Below are 23435 nucleotides of genomic sequence, written 5' to 3' on the forward strand. Positions count from 1 at the left end.
ACCAGGATTTTTGAGAAAACTACCCTGGAGTAATCGCCCTTGGTCTCTGCACAAGCAGTGAAGTTTGGCAGGTCTGAATCACAGCCACTGAGGGGAGGACACCCTGAGAATCTGGGGGACAAGAGCTGCACATCCGAACACCTCCCTCCCATGGGGTACCTTCTCTTAAAATACCTCTGAAGGGGAAAACAAAGGAGAAAACAACCCTCAGTTGGGGTCAAAGCCTGCAGGTGCTGGTATGAGTAAGAAATTGTCAAGAAGAACAGTGAAAACCAGTGGCGGCCTAATGCTGGTTGTGTAAGTTGCCTAGAGGTAACAACAGCATGAAAAGCCCTTACACATGTGCTGGAAAGGTTGAGGATATACTTCTTGCCTGTGAAATTAAAAAAAAATTAGCATACACACCTTTAACTTTTGGCTTCATTCTGCTACCACTGACATGCTCTGTGCCTGTGTCCCTTGACACTAGTGCTGCTTTAACCCTGTAGCACTTTGCAGTTCCTTGAATAAAACCAGACCCTCTTTCTGGTGCAATGTTTCCAACGCATAAAATAATGGGCAACTAGCTGAAAGACAAGGGATTCACACAGACCAGCCTGATCCTCCCCAGTGTCTGTGGTACATATGCTTCCTCTTGGGGCAAATCAGAGCTGAATGCTGAAATTTAAGGCCTCTCAGTTTCTCTCAGAGGGGTTTTTCTCTCGTCACTGACTACAGGGGAAGCCTAAAGAGCACACTGGTCTCTCCCAGTTGTACCCTTTGTGAATAATACCAGAGATGACCTCTCTCACTGCTCCCCTCATAAACTAACAGAATGGCCTTAAGAGTTTCTGGTCAAATAAGCTTCATTTTTTATTGGAGAAAAAAATCACAGAGTCTGAAAGGAATTCTCTATACCATTGTTTCTTCAACTGAATTACTGCTATTCAAGTAATTAGTCAGTAAAATGTTCTTTGGCAGGAAAATAATTTTATCAATTGACTTCCACCTAACCTGACTTCTTTCCCTATCCATTTAAGGGGATGATGTTGAAGTACATAACCTGGGCAAACCTCAGATGTAATCCATGAACCACCTCATGCACTACACTGACAACCATTTTTTTAAACCAAGAGCAGTGATGCTGCTGGTAAGGACCCAGTTCTGCTGCCCTGCAATGCCTGGTTACCGACCCAGAAGCCCTGACCTTGTCACCCTGTGCATGGACACTTAGCTCCTCTGTTTCATTCCTGATTTGGAGCCGGATACTAAAAGGTTGCCCAATTTGGTGGAATTTGATTGGCAACACTGTCATTGGGAACTGACAGAGGTGTTTTCCCAAAATGGCTGCAAATAATTTGTCTTGGGTTTCTCTGCTGACCATGTGGCAGAGGGGAGCCTGAGCTTTAACAGTATTGAAGTTCTTCTTTCAGAGGGCTGATACACTGTCTGCTACTGGGGAATTCTAAGAATGGATTTAAAGACAAGCAAACTCTGGGTCTTGTGAATGCTGTTATAAAGTATTACCCCAGCCATATCAAACCTCACTTAACTGTCTGTGCTTTCATTTTATGTATGGGTACTCTGTGCTGATTCTTCTTAAAGTTTACCTTAATTTCAGATTCCCCCCAATACCACTATGGTTACTTCAGGGATCAGAAATTCAGGAATCAGAAATTAATTCAGACTGGTCAAACATTTCAAAATGAACAAGTGGCATTACAAGTTTAATCTGTGCAGTTCCTGGAACCAAATAGTCATAATTAAATGCATTGCAAAAGACCTTTAGGTATACATCTTTCATCTCTAAGCTATAAAAATCTCAACACTTAAAAAAATCTTGCCAAGCCTTCTCTGTCAAATTTAGCTGAATAGGCAGATCCTTGTGAGGAAAGAAAACAGAAAAACACTATTCCATTTTCATGAACAACTGATGACTAAGAGTTTCTCTCTTTCCTATATAATTCAATTAATACAAATTGGTTCACAATTATAGGGCTGTATGGGAATGATTAAGAATTTCCTTTTATTTAATCTGAAAAGGGTTGGATTGAAAATCCCAGAAGAGGCAGCCACTGGTACCCATATAAAGGGCCATTTATATCATACTAGACAGCTGGCAAAATCTTGTTATTCCCTAACTCCCAGGGAGAAACTTAATGTTTTACAGAGCACCACTGCAGAAATGTTTCTCCTTCCCACTTACAGCTCATCTACTGACTCCTCAACAATCAGTTCCTTCCTTTATCTTTCTTGCTTTCCAGACACAAGTATTATGTTGAAGGAAATAAAAGTACTTGATTGTGGTACCTAGCAGGGCAGTGAAACCATCAGAAAGATTAACTTAAATGATCTTATGTGCTGTTTTGGCATACACTCCCTCCCCCTTCTGTTGATGTGGAGTAAATTATTGTCTTGAGAGACATTTTACTCATGATCTCTTTTTCTCTGCAAGAGATGCAGCCGTTTCTTCTCTGTTTTGTTTTGTCGGTACATTCAATTCTACTTCATGAATGGCGACACCACTAACCTTGGTACCAGCGAGTATAATGACTATTTCCTTGTGTTGAAATCATGATCGTGGGGAAGAAGATACCTGCGTAAAAGAAAACTGCATGTTGAGAACAGGATAGTAGTTTCTAGATGGGCTCCTTCTATATAAATGAGAAAACAGTTCTAAATAAGTCCATGGTAAAACAGATATTTACTATTGTACGTTCAGCAGAGATGCTGGCGCCTCTTGTTTATTTTACAGGCTTCAACAACAACAAAAAAAAAGAAAGGAAAAAAAAAAAAAAGATTAAATGGCTGGTGTCCTCTAGAGCATAGTGACAAAATGTGGTACAATATTAAAACGCCACCATCATTATTGCAAAAGTCTGCTCAAGTGACCCTTCAGCTCCAACAGTGGGACCTCTCCAGCAGAATCTTCTTGCCTACTCACACGCAGCTTGTCTGTAGAACAGCTCGGGCATAATGCTGACACTGGCCAGATGGTATTCAAAACAAGGGGAAAAGATGGGATAACAAAGGTCTAGCGGTCTTGCTCTCATCATCATCATCATCATCATCATCAATCAGTGCCATCATCATCGGTTCGTGGTATCTAATGCTCCAATCAGCAGTGATTTTTCAGGAACAAAATGTCCAACAGCTGAGAAAACATACAAGCTATAAACAATTTTTGTCAAAGGACGCAGCATGTAAAATAATGCCCATTCCTGTAGCATTTTGGCTGCTATTTCCCAGGTGATTGTGGTGACACTTTCAGGGGGTAGCCATGCTAAGGGGCAGGCAGGGTTAACTTCAGATGGCGAGGAGAAGAGTGGCACTTCTTTTCCTGCTGTTTTTTGTTTTTAAATTTCTGTTATTACATTTTGTTACGGACATCAGGGAAAGCCCTGCCTGTTAACACTGTCGAGGGGGATTCAGCCCTGCTGAATTCACTCCAGGTAGTTAAGAGACCCAGCTCTTAAGCTCGTCTGGAACAGGTAGCGTTCCTCAAACCAGCATGTGCCTGCGGCGGTGGAGCGCCAAGTGATCCGAGCGGGAGAAGCTGCGGTCACAGTCCGCACACTTGAATGGCTTCACTCCCGTGTGCTTGCGGTAATGCCGCGTCAGCTCGTCGGAGCGAGCGAACTTCCAGGTGCAGCCTTCCCAGGTACATTTGTAGGGTTTTTCACCTGGGAGAGACAAAAGAAAGAGGGGAGGGAAAACAGGCGGTGACTTTCCCCTCGTTGCTCGTCATCCCCGTGAGCCCCTCTGCACGCTTCCCGTGAGCACCCGCTGCCTACGGGCGGCTTTCGGCCGAGTTACACAACTACAAGGGGCTGAACCTGCTGAACGTAAGGAAAGGGACTTGAGATTTATCATTTCTGTGGCATTCACATGACTAAGAAAATCAACAGGATTAAGGCAACAATACAGGACCCACCTTGCAGGGGCGACGCAGGGATTAACATCAGGACAAAGGGCTGTGCAATTACTCTCATGATTACCATTCATGTGTGCTACCCTCATCTTGTCAGCCTGCACTTTCTCCCCAAATGGCCAGACTACCTCACATTTACCACAGGCTGACACAGATTTCCAACTACTTTAATGAAGGTTATGCAGGTTTCTAACTATTTTTGTAAAAAACACTGCAGGACATCTCTTAGCAAGCTGGCAAAAAAAGAACTATGTTTTCCCACTTAAACATAAAAATCCAATCTGCAGAATGTCCTCTTTATTTATTGCATTTACTTTCAGTAAAATTAATTTTCCATGTAAAAGGCTACCAGGAACGTTGAACAGTGTATGATCGTTAAATGTACTCTGCCTTGGGACTTGCACAACACTGTTGATAAATACTAGTTTACTTCAGTGAGATCAGACTTGGGCTAAGTGTAGATTTTTGGAAAATCCCACCCTCTTCTTTTCAGGTAAGCATGATGCATGCCCCATGTTCTCTGCCATATCATGTCAGAAGAGAAGATTAATACAGCAAAAATGAATTTTGTGCTGTCATAAAGCAAACTGTTATAAAACCTCTTCTTTGCCATATTTGTAGGCTATACTTACTTGTGATTTCTATTACCGGCCCGTAATGTCTATATGTTAAACGCTCTTGGCAGTTACCTTGATCCCATGGTCCAGCATGCACCAAAACTGAGGAAGGGAATCTGTGTGAGGTCCATATATATCTTCCTTTGGTATGTCAAAAAGGATTTTTCACCTCCCCTTCTGAAACTAGCTAGTCACAACCAGGACAACCAAAGAGCATCTCTGCAACAACTGTTTCCTCCACCAGGCACAATAGTTCTTCAGTTATTTATTATCTCATATGAATCAGGAGCAGCTTGCAAGAAACTATTCCAATTCCAAGCACCAGTGATGCAACACTTGTGTTGTCGTAGGCAGCGCCTCCCTCCGTGCGCGACTTTGGAGGTCAATAAATGCTTTGCTGAGAGCCCTCGGTTTCAAAAGAAAATTTCCAAGTAAGAATATCATCACAAAGTTCAAACAGCCCTGGAAAGTCCATCTGAAATGGCCGTGGGCACCTCCGTGAGGAAGCTGGATGCTGTACAGGCATGTCAGCAGGGTTGTCAGCAACATTTGAGATCCTTGGGTTGGTACCTTCTGTGCACCATCTGGGCTGTGCTGCAGTTTTGATGTCTGTTGGGGGTGGGAAACAGTTGCTGTGAGAACCCAGTGATCCAGGCTCTGAGGTGACCACAGCCCATAGCTGCACCAGCATTAACTTAGCTTAGATAATCTTATAGTCCTCAGCCAAGCACAAAGCACTAAATAGGGTACACTGCCCCTGGGCGGCCGCAGCGTTGGGCACCTGGACTCTGGCAGCTGCTGTGAGCTGGAGGAGCACGTGCCGCACGGCAGATGGAGGGTTGCACTCTCTTGCCAATGATGCAGTGCTACAAAATGTGCTCAGATTCACCACCGAGCTGTCTTACATACATATCCGTGCCACAAACAGTTGGTGCCGAGCACCGTACAAATATAGCAGTACCCCCAGCCAGCCTGGCAGGTCTGTCCTAACAGTCCCATCACACGGCATCAACAGCTCCCAAGTGGAGCGCTTGCCCCGGCCATCCTCAAAGTACTTTCAAACACTCCTTTTGTTTAAACTCTGGATATCGCCTCGGTTCGATTCTTCCATCACAGAGACTTCCAGAGCAAAGCGTGGGGATGTTTCTCAAACTTTAGATTCTTGCTTAAAAGTCTAAGTCTCTCCTACCATGAGATCCTTCCCCTGCAACAGCCTCTTTGATACACAAAATCCCAAATCTTCTTTGCCTTGGTAGAAGATGAATGGAAAAGCCAATGCAGGAAGGGATGGTTGGTGAAAAGAGAAACACCAGAAATAGTTTGTTTGTCCGTCAAAAGAGTAGCACTTTGGATAAGAAACAGAAGTCAGCTGATGAAAGGGTGTGAGTGTGGATCATTCGGCTGGAGTTCCCAGGTGTTGCTTTCAACCTCCCTCCTCAATGAGTCCTGCTTACCCAGCCCCTACAGAGCTATGTGAAAGAGACAGGACTAACCACATTCCTCTCAAGGTATTTACACCCCTGAAGGAAAATCACTCCTACAAGCTCAACCTAAGAAGACCTTGCATTATTTTCAATTGAATATCTGTGGATAGCATAAGAAGAGAAAAAATGGGCAAAGTGGCATTACTCTGAAGAAATGCACTCACAGGCACCTTAAAAAAGCCACTGTAAAGCAAACTGTGAAAGATAAGATTTTTCATTAAGATTAATCAAATTTTTACACAAATCTAATCAATACTACTACTTTTAAGAATAATATTATTCTGAGTCCAGTTTTTGGCACCACAGTATAAGTGTATGAAGGTGTTGGAACAGGTCCAGAGAAGGGCAGTGAGGCTGGTGAAAGGGCTGGGAAACATGCCCTATGAAGACTGGAACTGGGGTTGTTCAGTGTGGAGAAGAGGAGACTGAGCGAAGACCCCATAGCTCTCTACAACTACCTAAAAGGAGGCTGCAGTGAGGCGGGTGCTGGTCTCTTCTCCCAAATTCCCAATGATAGGATGAGAGGAAATGGCCTCAAGTTGCACCAGGGAAAGTTTCGATTGGATATCAGGAAGAATTTCTTCACTGAGGGAGCCGTTAGGCACTGGAACGGACTGTCCGGGGAGGTGGTGGAGTCATCATCCCTGGAGGTGTTCAAAAAAGGAGTAGATGTAGCACTTGAGGCTATGGTCTAGTGGTTAAGGAAATGTGGGAGGAAGGTTGGACTTAATGATCCTAGAGGTTCTTTCCAACCATAACAATTCTATGATTCTGTAACTACTTTTCTGTAAAAAATGTTCTTCATAGGCAAGACTATACTAACTCTCAACCTTTTTTTTTTTTGGTAATGTCCCAGATATGAAGACTGACCACTGAGTTTACAAAAATCAGATGATCCAAGAGTTCAGGGGATGGAGAAAGGACCATCAGGAGCAGAATTGCTAGAGGATGGGAAGCTGGTGTCAGGCATCACACACCAGCTTTGGCTTAGCAGCCACCAGAGCACGGGGGAGGAACTACTGTCATGCACCTGGACACTCCAATTCTCATCCAGCTCTTAGGGAGCAAAAGCAGGTGGTGTGAGTCTTACTCAGGGTAGTGGATGGCAACATGGGAATGAAAGAGAAGACAAAACAGTGGACAGTTTTTGGAAAATGGTAGGAAAGAGAGGTGCAGAAAGAGACTAAGAACCTGTAGTAATTAACACGAGGAGAAAGAGAAAGCTGGAAAAAGAAAAAACTCTTAGTTCAATCTTCTGAATATGTGAAGTTTTAGACTTAAAGCTAACCAATGAAAAGAAGTGCCTGAGGCTGTGAACACTTTCATGGGAGTTGACCCTCTGCTTTTGCACCTATCTTTATGAACTCCATTGTTTTGACCCAAGACCAGACAAAAAGATCCCAAAACACAGATGAACTGTATTCTGATGCCATTTTGCAGCCCTGTCTTGCAATACATCGATAATGAACAGTATGCCAATGAACAGCCATTTACATGGATCAAGTGAGTGGGACCCTGGAATACAAAAAAGTTTTTCTACACAGCTCCCTGTAGAAAAGGAGTATTTTCTATTGTTTGAGGAAGTTAATTATGAAGTTTTAGGATATGATTCAATGCCCTAAATGGAACTAGTCATTTTTCTAATCTTCTATTAACATCTCTTTCTAAAGAGGCCTCCAAAACACTGCATTTTGTAGTCAATGCCACAATCCAAATTAGTTTCATTGCTTCTACCATATTATTTTTCTTGCTCTACCATGACTCCCCTCACTTAAGCACTTAAGAACACAGTCACAATGGTTACTCATTGAATCTCCCTAAACTCAAGCAAATAATAAATTAGTAATGCTGAATAATGACCACCGTTCAGCCACTCCTTCCAAAATTTTCCGCCCACCCTCAGCCCAACATCTGGAAGATCATTCACCCAAGGAAACAAGTATCTCTCAAACTTTTACTTTACAGCCTGATGACATTCACATATTCCTTAAAAAAAGCCCTGTGTAGGTACCACCAGGAGACTGTGTCACATAACAGATGAAGGGACCAGGCAGAACTTCCCATGCGGTATGCTCCTTGGCAGTTATCCTCTGCCCATCAGCCACCTGGTATCACAGTATTTGATGCCAGATGCTTCAAAGACAGGCACCACAAAACCGCTATGTAAATAGTTATGGGTTATTCCACCAGTGGGGAAACTGCTCTGGAGCTCCAGAAAACAGCCTCCAGGCTTATGTTCCCTAGGCAAGAACTTTATTTGCTGCAACTTCAATGCCCCATGTACTCCCTGCACCCTTGCAGTTCCTTTCACTTGTGTATTAGTTAAGCTTCATTTAGTCATCAGTTTAGCAGGGTCTTGGCAATCCTATCACCAAGTAATGATGAGGTAACACTGTCTACTACCAGGACAGAAAACATCCCAGTGACCAAGTTCTAAATTGACTTCTTCTTCTGGCATGAACTCACTTATCTCTCTGATGTTATAGGCTAGTGCCATGTCCCTTCTTATTTGTGTCCTCTTCAGACACTCCATCTATCCAATTTTTCTGCACATGGAATCGTCACCATGATTCTGAGTTATGACATCACTTCTCTGCAGCCCCTTCCCTCAATGGTATTCAGCATTTTGAAACACTGGTAACATTTTTATTCCAAAAAACACTCAGCTAGAAAATAAGCCTTTTCTAGACAGGGACTCTTCAGGGGTACAGGCTTAGCCATCTGTCAGATTTTTCTGTATTTAAGCTTTCATCACCCTCTGAAAGAGCCAAGTGCTGGAATTCCACTTTTGAGAAGGACACAGCTAGAAAAGCATTTGGAAACAAAACTTGGTTTATAGGTTTGTGTAGTGTTTCCAGACTTGAGGGGTGGGAGCATAGGGGAGATGCCATCCCTCACTCCATGCACAACATACAAGGGCTTTGAGTCAAACTCACATGGTTTAACAGGTGGCATCTGCCCAGCCCTGCTATCTGCAGTCACATCTTTGTAGCTGAGTTTTTACTGCCAATGCTTTTGGAGGTGTATTCCCCACATAAAACCAGAGTGAGGTCCTAAGGATTTAGCCTTTAAGGAGTTAAAAGAAAATAAATAATCCAGCAAGCATGCTTCTGCCAAATGTTTGATGTTAACTTTTCTAGTCAAAGTCAACAGATCTGCAGCTTTGCAGAGTTGAGGACATCTGGTGATTCCTGGTTTGGTTTCTCCTACAGGATATTACGCAATATATGTAAGGTGTAATATCTGTGTCAGCTGGTTTCAGCACCCACGTAAACACCAGAATTGTTCTGAAACATATGGGACAGTCACACTGCACCCATACTGATAGGACTCTGGAAAGGGAAAACATAAATTAAACCCCACAAATGATAGCTCATTAGATTTTGCATTTCTACTAAAAATAAGCAATTTCGGGCAGAAAAGAATCTTTTTAGAGCAAACCACTATCTGATAATGAGCATCCTCAGGCACTCCCAGAGGAAGGGGGCAGCTTAGCTTTTAGACACAGGGGAAAGGGAAAATAGACAATTCTTACGTTTTGTGCAATATTTTTATTAGTATCACTCTTTAATGAAAAAAACACCAAAGCACTTATAAGGCATTTTCCAGCTTCAAAGTGCCTTATAAAGCTTTTAAAAAAATTAATCCTGCATAAAAGTCTGTCTTCATAATAGCACTGTGTAACAAAGACCATGTCCGTTCTGCAGGTAGGGAAACTAACACATCCAGCGTCAGCTCCCTTCACAAAACTGCAGGAAAAGAGAACAGCAGTGCTGTGACTCACACATTAGAAACATCTTACTTTCTGTAATTAACTTTCAAAAGTTTGAAATCATTTTGATGCAAAAATCCAAGTCAATTATTTAGATGTCTTTCTAGAGGTCATTTGGGATCTCTCTTTCCAAGTTACTGATTCACTATATCTCTTTAGTGAACATGGTGAATTTGACTTTTGTGTTTCAGTATTGTCAAAATATGAAAATAAGGTATCTGTCTGGGAAGAGGCTAAGATTTTGTATCAATTGAGCAACTCTGGGAAAACGATTTCTGTGAGTAAAACAGGAACATACTGTACTGCTTGTGACATGTCTTGAAATTCAGGTTTTTATTCGTTGTTCTCAGTCTGACTTAGGCAAAGCACAGGGACATGGCTTCTTCATGTGAAAACTGGACACAAAACAATTTCTTCAAAAATACAGTGGCAACCTCTGCTCTAAAACAAGAGACACTTTTGACAGCACTTTAACCCATTATTCACAAGCCCCACTTCTGATAATTCAGGTGTGAGTCCTTTTCCCACATTACAACATCCAAGTATCCTTTCATTCTGCTGCACTGCTGAGCTTGGGTCCTGTTTGCCACCCTGGCAGTTCTCACTCCCTCTGCAAGACCAGCACTAGTTCATCTCTTCCCTTCTTCTGCTATTGTCCCACATGCCCCTCTAGGTTGTGCTGCCTCAGTTTGCCACTATTTTAATACAAATCCTAGCAAAAAAAGCCTTTGTGGCCAGACACAAAATTAGACTCTCTGTAATTTAAGAAGGCAAATCCATTACATTGTCTCTGCCCTGTCCTATCCCCACACACAAAGGAGAGAAACAAAGAGGAGGAATCAAGAAACTTCTCTCCCACATCTTCTCTTTTTGGACTTTGCCACAAAACAGGACATAGCTAGTACTATGTGAAATACAAATGAATTAATGCTCTGGAACAAGGATGAGTTATGTACATTGCCAAGGCCACTGCTGATGTAAAATAATGAACTTTAATTCCTGTAATACCAGAAAAAAGTAAAACTTTTTGAGAAGTAAAAGGCCTCTTCCTGTGCACCTGAATCCAGGAGCCAGACCAAATCCCAACAGTAGATGACAAATAGCATTTTATTACCCTGCCTGATAATTTTTTTCCTGTATGATGTAGTACATATGTAAATATTAAAGTCTATGTTAAATATATATATACACAACTAACATATATATTTTATATATATATATATGCAGTGAAAGATGGCATGAAGTTTTCTCCTTTCCTCCAGCCACAGCAAATATATGGGACTACCAAATTTGCAGTGCTTTGGGGAAGGCTGAGATTCCTCCTTTTACGGCAGTTTTCACTCAAAAAAAGTATTTGGGAAAGGTGGTGCAACAGATCCATACTTCCACCAATAGCCACCTGCATGGAGTATGCCAGCAGACCTTCATGCTAACTCTCTTTAACTAGAGTGCTGCAGGCCTGGGCTGTAGTCTGGTCTCCTCAAATAAAACACCCTTCCTTCACTGTGGTCCATAACTGCAAGGGAGACGCCAAACAAAGGACGCTTTGCTTTCCATCTGCCTAGAGTTCTGCTACCATCACTCCTCCTGGATGCTCTAGGGATTGCTCCTCCATGTTCATCAAGAGCAATACTGGTATTTCTCAGTGTAAAAGCTAGACTTTCCACTACCTGTAAAAAAGAAAATCACAAATAAACCTCCAAATAAATACACAAACAAATGAAAAACAACAGAAAGGCTCCAAGGGATGAGCTTTACCTCACTCACTTTTGCACAAGCTGTTAGTTGTTTGCACTGTGCTAGAAGTCACGTGCAAGCAGAGGGTGGCATTGTTACGTGCTGGGCTGTCAGCAGAAAAAAGGGCATTAAAAAAAAACCCTCACATTTAAGTAAATGAATGGAATTAAACTTCCCAAATGGAAAGATGGATGGAATTAAATTTCCCAGATGAAGTTTGGGAATTTTGGGAATTACCAATTCTTATCACCACGAAAAGCAGAACAAATATATATCATACGAAAGAAAAATATTAACTGACAAAAAAACACATGACAAGGGAAAAGATCATTAGAGTCAATGTGGCCAAGACACCACCACTTTCTTACCTGTCCTGGTTTGAGAGTTACAGGTCTAGGGGCAGCCCTGATCCTAAACCGTGACAAATCTTTCTGTGGAGAAAACAGTCAAGTGCAGAAAATAGCCCCTTGTCCTACACACGTCATGTGAGCTTTTTCCTTTCCCATGAAACAAGAAGATTTTCTAAAATTTCCCCATCTCTCTACCTACTTATTTGCAAAAAGTGAAGACTGAAAACACCAGCTTTCAGGCTCTACCTCTTGTTTCCTTTTAGCCATGGAAATAAGAAAGCATTCAAAAAAAAAGAAAACCTTAGCAGAACATTAAAACAAAGGCTTTTGTGAAGCTTACTTGCAGTTTTGAGCATGCTCCCCTCTCAAAGACCGTGTTTCTGATCGAAGGCTGCCCTGAAAAAGACAGGGTGGGCACGAGCAACTCCAGACATACTTCCCAAAAGACATGTGGTATCACCAGTATTGGGCATTTCAGGAGCAAGCTGCTATCCTGTTCCCTCTGTCAGGGATGGAGTGGGCTGCAAGAGTTAATGCCTTTGGAAACCCTGTACTGTGTATTTACTCCTCCAGGTCTGGGTGCAACATCTGGGAAAGCATTTTCGAGGGAACAGGAGGAGAGAGGTCTTTCTGGCCCTCTTGCCACTGCAGGGCTACACATGGTAGACCACGATCTTGCCTGAGACCTTAGATGAACTGCAATTCTTTGGAGGTAAAGCATTAAGGACTAAATGGTTTGCTTAGAGAAAATTTTGTTCTGCATAATGAAATTATCATTATTCCCTTGTGCCACACACAGACAAAACACATATGCACCCCATATTTACAAAGTCAAGGGGCACCGTTGCAAATATTTTTCATAACCTAGAGACTGAGAGCAATCACAGACACAATTAGACTTGCTTTCCCATCAAAGTGCCTCGGAATAACCACGTGGGCACTCTTCCATATCGGCACAGCATCAGACCTACAATGCAGAGGAATGACTCCCCGTGTGCAAGGTGAATTCAGAGCTTGCAAAACGTGCCAGAAATGAAATCATTTAACTTTCCACAGAGTAGCTATTGGAAGAGAACTGGATGTACAAGCTCCTTGTGGTATGGACACCTGCCCATAAGCAGCTGGACTCAGACAAGTATCTCACTAGATCCAGAGGTTCCCATTTCTGAACATCAACTTACGAGGCTGTGGTGGCATTGGTGAGCCTGCCCTTATACCCTGTTATGTACTGCACCAGCAGACATCTGCTTGTAAATATATTTCTGTCCTGAAATGTGAACCTTCTCACACCAGTGGGAACAGGCTGGGGCTTCAGCAGTCCCGTTTGTTGAATAATCTGTTTATCTTCTAAACAGAAACTGCATGAAGAAAGAGTAAGAAAGCCAGAAGTGAAAACTTCCATGAAATGTACTGTTTTCCACATTGGAAAGCTTGCCTGTTTATTGAAACTGGCAGTAAATTTAAAACACTAAGAAAGTATTTCTTACAAAATAAAAGTGTCACCCAATACAAATAGAACCTCCTATTTTACTTAAAGCAAATTATTTTTTAAATTGGCTTTGTTTACTTAAATTCCTCGTTTCTGGAACAGCATGTGAATTCCACCTTTTTTCACCCAACAGATTTACATGGAGGAGGGAGAGCTCTGGGATAAGGGCCTAGGAGGCATGTATGACATGAGAAAGAAAAGCTGGGCTTTTGAAGAGGGAGCCTGTAAGGGCAGGTGACAAAGAGGTGTTAATTTTAAAGCAGGCCAAAAATCTACACAGTTCAAGTCAAATCCAGAAGGATTATTTAAAAAAATCTTGCTTCCTCCCAATATTTACCTAAAGAAGGGATTACAAACCTGTAAATATCTCTCTGGAACTTATAGCTAGCAAAAGGCATTAAACAGACCTTAAGAAAACAACAGGTAATGAATGGAGTTTTAAAACCTACAGTGCAAAAATAGCTTTTTTGGTGCCTCTGACTTCTTAAGTCTGCTCTGAAATTGCTCAAAGGAAAATGTGAACAAAGACTAATGACAGGGGCCCTTTCATATTAAAATAATATATGGAGCAACAGTGAGTGAGAGGAATGCAATGTTTGAAAAAGCACAGACTAAATAAAACACCCATGGACTCACTAGCCCTCTCTCTTCTAGGGTGGTGTCTCCACCCAGCTATAAAGGAACATCTCGGGGAGGAAATGCTGTCATTTTCTCAGGTACAAACCCATATTTCTGAGATGTTTACTGTTTCCATGTAACACCACTGAAGACCCCCTGACACTGGCAAATAGGCTGTGTTATGTCTGTGGCAAAGGTATTTGCTCTCATCTCCCAGGAATGATGCAGGCATTGATCAGGCACAAAGCACCACACAGTAACAAGAGTGATTCTCTCTTGGTGGCACGGTTGAGGCTCACAGATGAAAAGCAGCACTTGCAGCCCAGTATCTGACACCCACAGAAGGTGCCCTGGTTGCAGCTCTTGCCCTCCTCCACCCCTCTAAGGCACAGGCAAAGTGACAGCTATGGCTATACAGTCACAGTATAAATCCATTCCCACTTGATGCCAACTGGAAAGTCCCAGGCATTTGCTGCCACTGACCCCAGAAAACCACTCTACCACATTCCTCCAGAAATTTGTAAGTAATGACTGAAGTAAGGTTGCACAGAAATACAGAATGCTGATTACTCCTACAACAAAAGAAAATTCTGAGAGATAGGTGAGAGATAGGGAGCAATCTTTTTGTATCAGATGTTGTAAAACTATGTCCCACATAACCTTAAAGCAGGTATCTTCTTTCTTTGCTGACTTCTTCAAGATGATTCACACAATGTTTTAAGCTCATTAGGTTTCTCCATATGGTAAGAGGATAGCCAAAAAGAGCTAGAACTGGATTTAGCTGCAAGCAACTTCTGATGTGAAATCCAAGACAAATCAGATTTCCCTTTAAATGACTATGTAGTTGGTTGAATTCAGTATGAGGGTGGCAAAACTCTGGAACAGATTGCCCAGAGAGGCTGTGTATGGCCCCTCACTGAAGGTGTTCAAGGCCAGCTTGGATGAGGCCTTGAGCAACCTAGTTTAGTTGAGAGGTATCCCTGCCCATGGCAGGGAGGTTGGATTAGATGATCTCTGGGGTCCCTTCCAACCTAAGCCATTGTATGACTATGTGATTCTATGACTCTCAGGTCACGGCATGCCAGGCACCACTTTTGGACACATTCACAGCACCAAATGTACTTTGCATACTTAGGAAAAAGGGAAGACCTTTAAATCTCCTCCATACGTACTACCCATTATACAAGTCTCCGTGGTCTTTACCAAGCCCCCTAACAGACAACATAATTTGCCTCTTCAATTTACATAATATGCCTCAAATTTACATGCTTTCCCTATTTAAGAGGAGACAGATGATGTCTATGAAAACCAGATCAAGATATGCAAACGTGATTCAGGATAAAGCAGAACATTGCATGTTAGGATTTGCAGACTAAGGAGCCTATGGATGAAAAGCAAAAGCAGCTTTTTAGCCACGTAGGCAGCCAGTGGGACAGTCCTGTCCATGACATCACCCACAGGCAGCAGCCACTGCCCTGCAGTGTCTCTGTTGGCAGACAGAACTTGCCATCTTTTGATAACCATGTTTTTCGCTCTCTAATGCATTAACAAGGCAACTGAAATCAGAATGAACAAAAGAGGGTTTGTGTGTTTTTCATATGGTCACTGTCATCTATCCATAAAATGTTTTCAGTTTCTAATGTCTCCTTTGCACTGTTACAGCAACTAGCCCAAGGGTCCTGGGTGTCTTGTTTTCCCTCTTTTCTCTCCCTTAAAATGTACTCCCCTGTCCTCTCATCTTTCCATAGACACACTTATCCACAACTATTGCACTGGTTGAGGCTATAATGAAATGTATCATTTCACCAGAGACTTTACTGCCTTGCATTTGACCTAATAAATGGCGTGATTGTAAGGCTTTGTCCTGCTGCCTTCATCGCACCTAGCTTATGAACCTATTTTCATTATAGTTACAGATGACTGAAAAATAATGACAAATCAACTGAAAATTTGCAGGGAAATTGCAAACATTTTTGGCAACTCTGCAGCTGTGCATTGACACTTCAGAAATGTCCAGCCAGCTAGAGAGGAGGCCAAGATGTATGTCCTCAATTTTATGGTGTGAAAAGATCTGCCTGCTTTTTGCCAAAATAATGATTTTAATGTATTTTACAGTTTTCACAGACCCATGATTTCCAGTTTCACAGACTTCACAGATCAGTTATTAAAAGTCTTGTTTTTATAACCCATATCAGCCTCTCAACAGAAGGCATGATTTAACTCTTTGATTTACATCAAACATACCAGACTTTCATCAACTGTCTTCAGAGGGAACAGAGTCTGTACATCTTTCACAAAACCAGGGTTAGTAAAAAAGGAAACAGCAATTCATTAAGATAAATTTAAATATTTTTAGAACGAAATTTTGATGGGGGAAAAAACACCACCGTGGAAGGAACCATTATTATTTAGTCTGCAACGCTGAGCTGTTCTGCTGGAAGCGTCAATGGCAACTTCAGTACCCCCTAAAAGGCCTGAAATAGGCATTAAAGGTCACAGAATAATGCCAAGGTTGTTTCCCTCTCCATCTTCAAAGTAAAAGCAGCAGAGTGAAGCAGGTGAGTCCTACTAGGGCTGCGTGGGCTCAGACCTCAAGAGGAACAGCAGTTGCAGCTCTCCCAGCTCCTGGGGCTAGCACCAGCACCTATGCCGCGCACACACAGTCTGGGAATGCAACCCAGGGATGATGATGGGCTTCCCATTTCTCAACATTACTCATTTGGAGGGTCACACATTAGTGATTTTCTTTAAGTTCACTGAAGCAGAAACTAACTCAGCCCAACTCCAGTGAGCCAATTTCTCACAGTTTCTCCTTGCAGAGAGAGCTGCTAAACCTGAGCTGTGAGATTGCCTGTGAGCCCCGAAGGCTCTCCAGCACACCCGATACCTCCCGATAGCTTTATCTGACCATTTGGCAAATCGATAACAAGGAGCTGATACCAGAAAGAGAAATTTAATATCGGTGCTTGTGATTTGTGAAACACTCTATTTCAGGTTTCACTTGTAGTTTTTCTAGCTGGAGTAGATGATACTTAATTCAAGCGCGCCCCCCAGTGGACTCCATGCCCACATCAGTACACTAAGTTTTAAGGACAATGCTAAGAAGTACAAGGGGAGCCAGAAGACAGCATACCTAAAAAAAAATAGGAGTTACTCAAAGAGAAATACCTACAACCGTTACCACCTATAAGGTTTTGTTTCTGTTTGTAATTAAAAGATGTCTACTTTCCAACCAACAAAGCCATTCATCCTGTCAAAATACTGCATTGGTTTTCCTCCTGTCTCTGAACAACTGTGAATGTTTTAGTGGCTAATGCACATATAGTAAATGAAAAAAATGAAAAAGTTCTCAAACACATCCTGCTTAGGTAAACAACTGTCAGGAAGATCAGCCTGCCTTAAAAAAAAAAAAAAAAAAAAAAAAAAAGTCCAGATTATGCAATGCTGAGTTTCTGTGATCTTTTCTCAGAAAGTTTCCTACTGAAACTTGCTCACCCTTGCGTGCATAGCTGTCATACTTCATTTATACTTCTCCAAAACTGCACTAATTACTGTGGGTCATACATGAATAATTAGCTTCTTTTGCCTGAAGCAAGAGTAAAGGGCAAGATAAGAAAATGTAAGATGATATTAATACATAGAATACACTCATGGCAAATATATAAGACTGAATATACCAACTTCTTAGCAAGACCTGAGAAGTGTTCTGCAAAACCCATTTAATACTAACAGCACCACGCAGATTTTGTCACTGGATCCTTTGGCTAGATCCAGTGCTCACCTTCTCTCTAGAATACACTTCTTACATTGCAGCAGGCATGAAGACATGACAACACAAAGCTGTTAACAGCTGTCTTTTAATGGAGGTTTCTGATTTGATGTTATTTTTCTTTTCTCCCTGAAGGAATGAACCAACATCCAACATGACTGCAAAATGTTTCAGGCAGCTGCCTGTTGGAGTGTGGATTCACTTCAGCCAGGTAAGAGCCTGGTAGGTATCTGTCCCTCCTCTGCATTCAGCAGTGAAAGAGAAGCACCTTCACAAGCCAGTCTCTGGGTCTACCTGAAGAGGGAATAACGTGCCCCAGAGGTGCCAATCCCTCTTCTCTGACTACCCAGAGATCCCAGACAGATAGCACAGCCTAGACACACAGCTGCCAGGGAATCAAGGCTGGGGAGATGGATCCTGTGATTAGGGCACATACAGAAACTCCCTTCGTGCTGTTGGGGAGTTACAGCTGCAAAGGCTGTAATCACCAACACCATCTCAAGCGTTCAGTGCCTACTTCTGAGCACCCGAAGTGCACAGCCTTGAGATTCAGCAGTGCAGACTGCCTAACACTGATCTGGGTTACCCTCAAGTGCTGGTCTCCCATGAGATCACTTATGAGTTACAGGCTCCTGACAAATGTGATTCTCAGTGTTTTAAAACATCATGGCAGAGAATAGCATTCTGTATTTCTGGGCTAGCTTGGGTGTGACATTTCTGAAGTTGCTGACATCTAGATTTGTAACTCATCTCTTTACATGACGCTTGGTTATACACTTGGGCTGGTCGCCAGTCTTGCAAGCTAGGAAAGAGGGACCTCCCTGTGGAATAAGCACGTAAGTGGTATTTTTGGTCCAACCCAAACATTCTACTGTTTTCATGCCTCTGCTGAGCTCTCTGGCTTCTAATCTGATAGAGCCATATAATGTTCAAAGGGTTATATATGCAAGAATAGGGCAACAACTAAAAAATCAGGGCAGGGCGAAGGAAAGGGACAGAGTGGGGTTAGACTGGGATAAAAGAAATAAAACGAGTAACAGAGGACCAGATGAAAAGGTAAAGGCATATTAAACATACTGGAAGGGTAGGGATCAAAGACCACACTGAAAACAGGGAAGAAGAGGGAAGAAGAAAAAAGGAATTAAGACAAGACATGATAAATAAGGAAAGAGAAGAAGGCACAAGCATTAATGGGAAGATATGAAGAAACTAGAATAATCTGCCTGCAGGGAAATGTAACAAAATTCCCAGATGACCAGAACACTTCTGCTGTTTAAGGAAGGGACTCTTACCTTACCGAAATTGGTTTAGTAGGGGGTATTAGGACGGAGCCTTGTTCAGTATTCCTCTCAACAAATGTCCTACCAACCAAAAGACATATTGGAAAGAGAATAGGAGAAGCCACCACTTAAGCTTTTAAAAATAATATCTCATACTCTTTAGAGTACATCACACCACAGAAAGTGCCAGCAGATTCTCAGCAAAGAACAACATTGTGCTACATGCTGGATAAAGACCATCTTTTCTCCAAGGAGTTGCAAGAACACTGAAGTACATTACGAGCAGAGAGATCAATAAATTTAATTTAAATAAATCAGCAGCCGAGCAAGGAACAGCACTGAAACTCAGAGCATTCTGTCCAGTGCCTTTCTAGCCACCCAAGTGATCCCCTTTTAAATTGTTCTTAATAACTTCAAATTGCTGCTCCTGAGTTTATCCACAATAAAATGACAAGTACGTATCATTGCTTCAGCTACCTTTACATGCCTGACATGTATACCAGTAACAGCCCATAAAGTTAATAAGGACACCAGGTATTGATTAAGTGTTAGGTATTATCATCACTGAATGGGACCCAGCTCATCTAGGCACCTCTCTCATGTCTCTGTTAGAGAGACACAGTGCAACTTATTCTCATAAAGTGACCGATTTCCCTCTGCAGTGTGTGGTAGGTGCCTTTTTCTTCAGAAAGAAACACTGAGGTCTTGAGTTTCCACTTGAATTGAACTGAAGGTATTTAGTGACAACTAGCATTCCAAGCTACAATTGTAAAAGCAAGGAGTAGTTCAATAGGAGCAGGTCTGTAGAGTGAAAAAAATAGTGCTGAAGATCCATGTCCACACTATACACTCTTCTTGAGGGTTTTCTTTGGACTAGCTCTGGTTGGTTCCAAGCAGTGACCACCAATTGTTCACTGAAGGTGTGTCCCTGCAGGACATTTTTCTTAGTTTCATCTGAAAGGAGTCTGGTTTGTGCTGCGAAGTGGGGATGACAGGGAAGCTCAATTCAAAAGCATGCTCTTGACCTGCACCAGAATGCCAATGCTGATGTACTCGCAGACATCTCTTTGATTTAGGTACAGGCCTTTGGCTCTTAGTGTAGGATCACGAGTTCAGTACACCCTGAATCAGGCAGAAAGGAACCTGCTTGTCCTAACCGTGGTTCGCAGTGCCAGCGAAGCCTTACCTGTGTGTGTCCTCCGGTGAGCCTTCAGGTGGGAGCTTTTTGTGTATACTTTGTTGCATCCCTCAAAGTCACACCGATGGATACGCCGCTTCCTGGAGTCTGGAGACTCAGACCTTCTCTGACGCCTTGTGCTCTCAATACTGAAGGGTGAAATGGAACTGAAAAACAGAACAGAAGCAAAAAAATTAAGCATAAGCACGCTGTATATCGCAGGCCCCAAAAGATCAGCTGTAACGTATCACTGTGCCAGAAGTGACCTTAATTAATTAATTATTTTCTGTGTAGTCCACAGCGCAGAGTTGAAACAAATTGTGCTTGAACTAGAGCAAATTTTTAAAGTATGAAATAATTAAAGTCTTGATTTAGAAGTACTTGTTGCCAGAGAAAACATCATGATCCTTGAAGTACTGCTCCGAAGAATGAAGTAGCCTGACTTCATCTGAGCTTTATTTCTATTTCACTAGTGTCTAGATCCAAGCTCACTGAACCTTACCTTCTAAAGAACTTTATATATAGCTTTCATAATTTCTCTTTGACAACTTCAAATAGATAAAAATCCTGAAACTCTTAATGAAAAAGTGTTTCCAGTACCTAGATCTGGAATACGGATCCTCACACTTGGCTGAACACTTCTGTCTGCATACAGATTGCTAACAGATCCATATCACTCTGCAGCAACAATTTTTCCATTTCCTTATTTAACAATTTTCTATATCACCTGCAAGTCAATGAATTTTATTTCCTTTCAGACTGCTGATAAATAAGGTGTTTATTAGCACAGGGCCAGTGAACAATCCCTACAGATATGCAAATGCTTATTGAGGGTACTCCATTTACAGCAACGTCCTAAGGCCTATCAGTTATCCCGATTTTAAGCGATTAAAAATATAATGTTGAATTCATGTTGCTTAACTTTCTAATTACAGTGTGTATCGAGTCTAATACTTAAAGAAAGCCTGCTACAACAATGCACTTGCCTTCGTTAGATAAACTTGAGTCAAAAGCTCTTATCAAGCTGGTATGCCAGGACCCAAACCCCCACTGATTGCCATTAATTATATGATTCTGTTATAAATCATTATTAACTGATCACCTTATCAACCCCGTTACAGTTATACAGCACAGCAGTCACGTCCACCTACAGCTATACCAGCCTGTTTAGCTGTTTTAAGGACTGGAACAACATCGGCCTTCATCAAGTTTCAGGGGCTTTCCCCACATGCCTGGGTTTAGTGACTTTCAAGGTAAAAATGATCTAGCAATTTGTCAGCCAGCTCTTTTAAACTCTTCATTCCCAGTTCTCCTGAAAGAATTTGTGACTGTTCAAATGAAAATGAATCAGAGGAAAAGAAACTGAATCTGATTACAAATAGAAAGAAGTACAAAGCTTGGGAGGAAGTAAGATGCTAAGAAAGGCATTTGAAAGGAGCACTGATGCTGGTGAACCTGCTGAAAAGCTCCTGTGTCGACACCCATCTGCAACCTTCTGTTGAAACAGTCACTACTGCTACAGCTATAGCTGTTCTGGTATAAGTTTCACTTTTAGAGATTTTCAGAATTTGCTGAGGACTATTTATATTGGGTCAAAACTTTACATAAAGCATCTCACACATCTTATAAAAAATGGAGTACTATCTTTTCAACAGCCCTTTTTTTCTCTTAACACTTGACACAAATTCATATTTCACCTTCAGGCAAAGATATTTCCCACATTATTTTTGCCTATAATATGTAAAGGGGTGTGTGGAGAATTCCTGAAATGGAGAAAAAAACTGACAGAGGGCTGTAATATCAACATTAACTAGAAAAAAGTAGTCCCCAAGAGTGTAAGCCACATCAGCACTTTAACTATGTGACAGCTGCTCATTTACTCCTTCCCCCTCCCAGTAGGCTGGGGAGGAGAATTGGGAAAAAAAAAGTAAAACTTGTGGGGTAAGATAAGAACAGCTTTATAAATTAAAATAAGGGAAATAAATAATAAGCACAATAAAACCAACAGCAATAGTAATGATAGTCAAGAGAAGGAAGATAATGAAAAGAGAAGTGAAAACCAAGGAAAACAAGTGAAGCACAGTGTAGTCACTCACCACTCGCTGACTGATGCGCGAGCAGCGATCCACCCCCTCCGGCCAACTCCCCCCGTTTCTATACTGAGCATGACATCATATGGTATGGAAAATCCCTTTGGCTAACTACGTCAGCTGTCCTGGCCATGCTCCCTCCCAGCTTCTTGTGCACCTGCTCCCTGGCAGAGCTTGGGAAATGGAAAAATCCTTTACTTAGGACAAGTGCTACTTAGCAACAACTAAACCATCACTGTGTTATCCACATTGTTCTCACACTAAATCCAAACCATGGCATTGTGCCAGCTACCTGGAGGAAATTCAGTTCTATCCCAGCTGAAACCAGGTCACAGGAATACAGATATGTTTAGCTGTCACAGAAATGGCTTAGGAATTACAATTAAGCATCTCAGGGCAAATGAATGTCCTGGGTTAGATGATTCACCGAGAATGGTCCTGCTACTCCAATTTCTTTTTTTTTTTTTTTTTTTTTTTTTTTAATAATTTTTTTCTTTTTTTTTTTTTTTTTTTTTTTTTTCTTATCTTAAAGCTCAATATGAAAGGTACAAAATCCAGTGCTCAAGCCCAGAAAATCTTTCTCTTAAAAATAAATATTTCTGCATCGTTTTTTCTGCACATGATTTATGAGCAGCCTTAAAAGCCTGTTTTGTAACAGGGTGTTCAGCTCCTGGATAGTACAGCTCATTTAAATGGGAGGAGGATCAAGCTTATAATGCTGCTGCAATTTCCAGCCCCGAGACAAAACGCGCCCTGAGCAGAGTCAGCACCTTGTACAAAACTACTTGTCATGTACAAGAAAGTGACCTCACTGCTAGGAACTGCTCTGTGCTTTCCCAGGTATTTATACAGGAGAGGGAGGGACAAAGCAGTGCTGCAAAGGTGGCACCTGATCAGTGCTGCTGCTTCTTACCTGGATTGCTCCCTCCTTCTAAACAGCAACGGATCCGACCTATTCCACACCAAGAAAACAACCGAATAAGCCCCGTAGGGCGCTGGGCATTGCCACCACCCCCCAGGACCTTCACAGCCATCGCTCGCCCAGCACGCTGAGGAGAGCTGCTCTGAGCTTCCTGACGTTAGGCCCTCTCATGGCAACTTTCAGTTGATTTGCTGACTCTCTTTAAACGGACACCCTCCTC

The 23435-nt window shown here is 42.0% G+C and overlaps 1 protein-coding gene across 1 annotated transcript in view; it reads right to left on the reverse strand.

Moving 5' to 3' along the window:
• Positions 1-3480: 3480 nt before the first annotated feature.
• The window catches only part of LOC103777957 (Krueppel-like factor 12), a gene marked incomplete at its 5' end in the record, with an annotated part of 71837 nt that continues 51882 nt past the window's right edge, over positions 3481-23435 (reverse strand). Inside the window, 2 exons of the mRNA XM_008945525.1 lie at positions 3481-3662; positions 20213-20370. Of these exons, the coding sequence (XP_008943773.1) occupies positions 3481-3662; positions 20213-20370 (340 nt within the window). The remainder of the gene's footprint in view (positions 3663-20212; positions 20371-23435) is intronic.

The sequence above is a fragment of the Merops nubicus genome, unplaced genomic scaffold (genome assembly GCF_000691845.1).
Source record: "Merops nubicus isolate BGI_N331 unplaced genomic scaffold, ASM69184v1 scaffold1728, whole genome shotgun sequence".
Taxonomy (NCBI): Eukaryota; Metazoa; Chordata; class Aves; order Coraciiformes; family Meropidae; genus Merops; species Merops nubicus.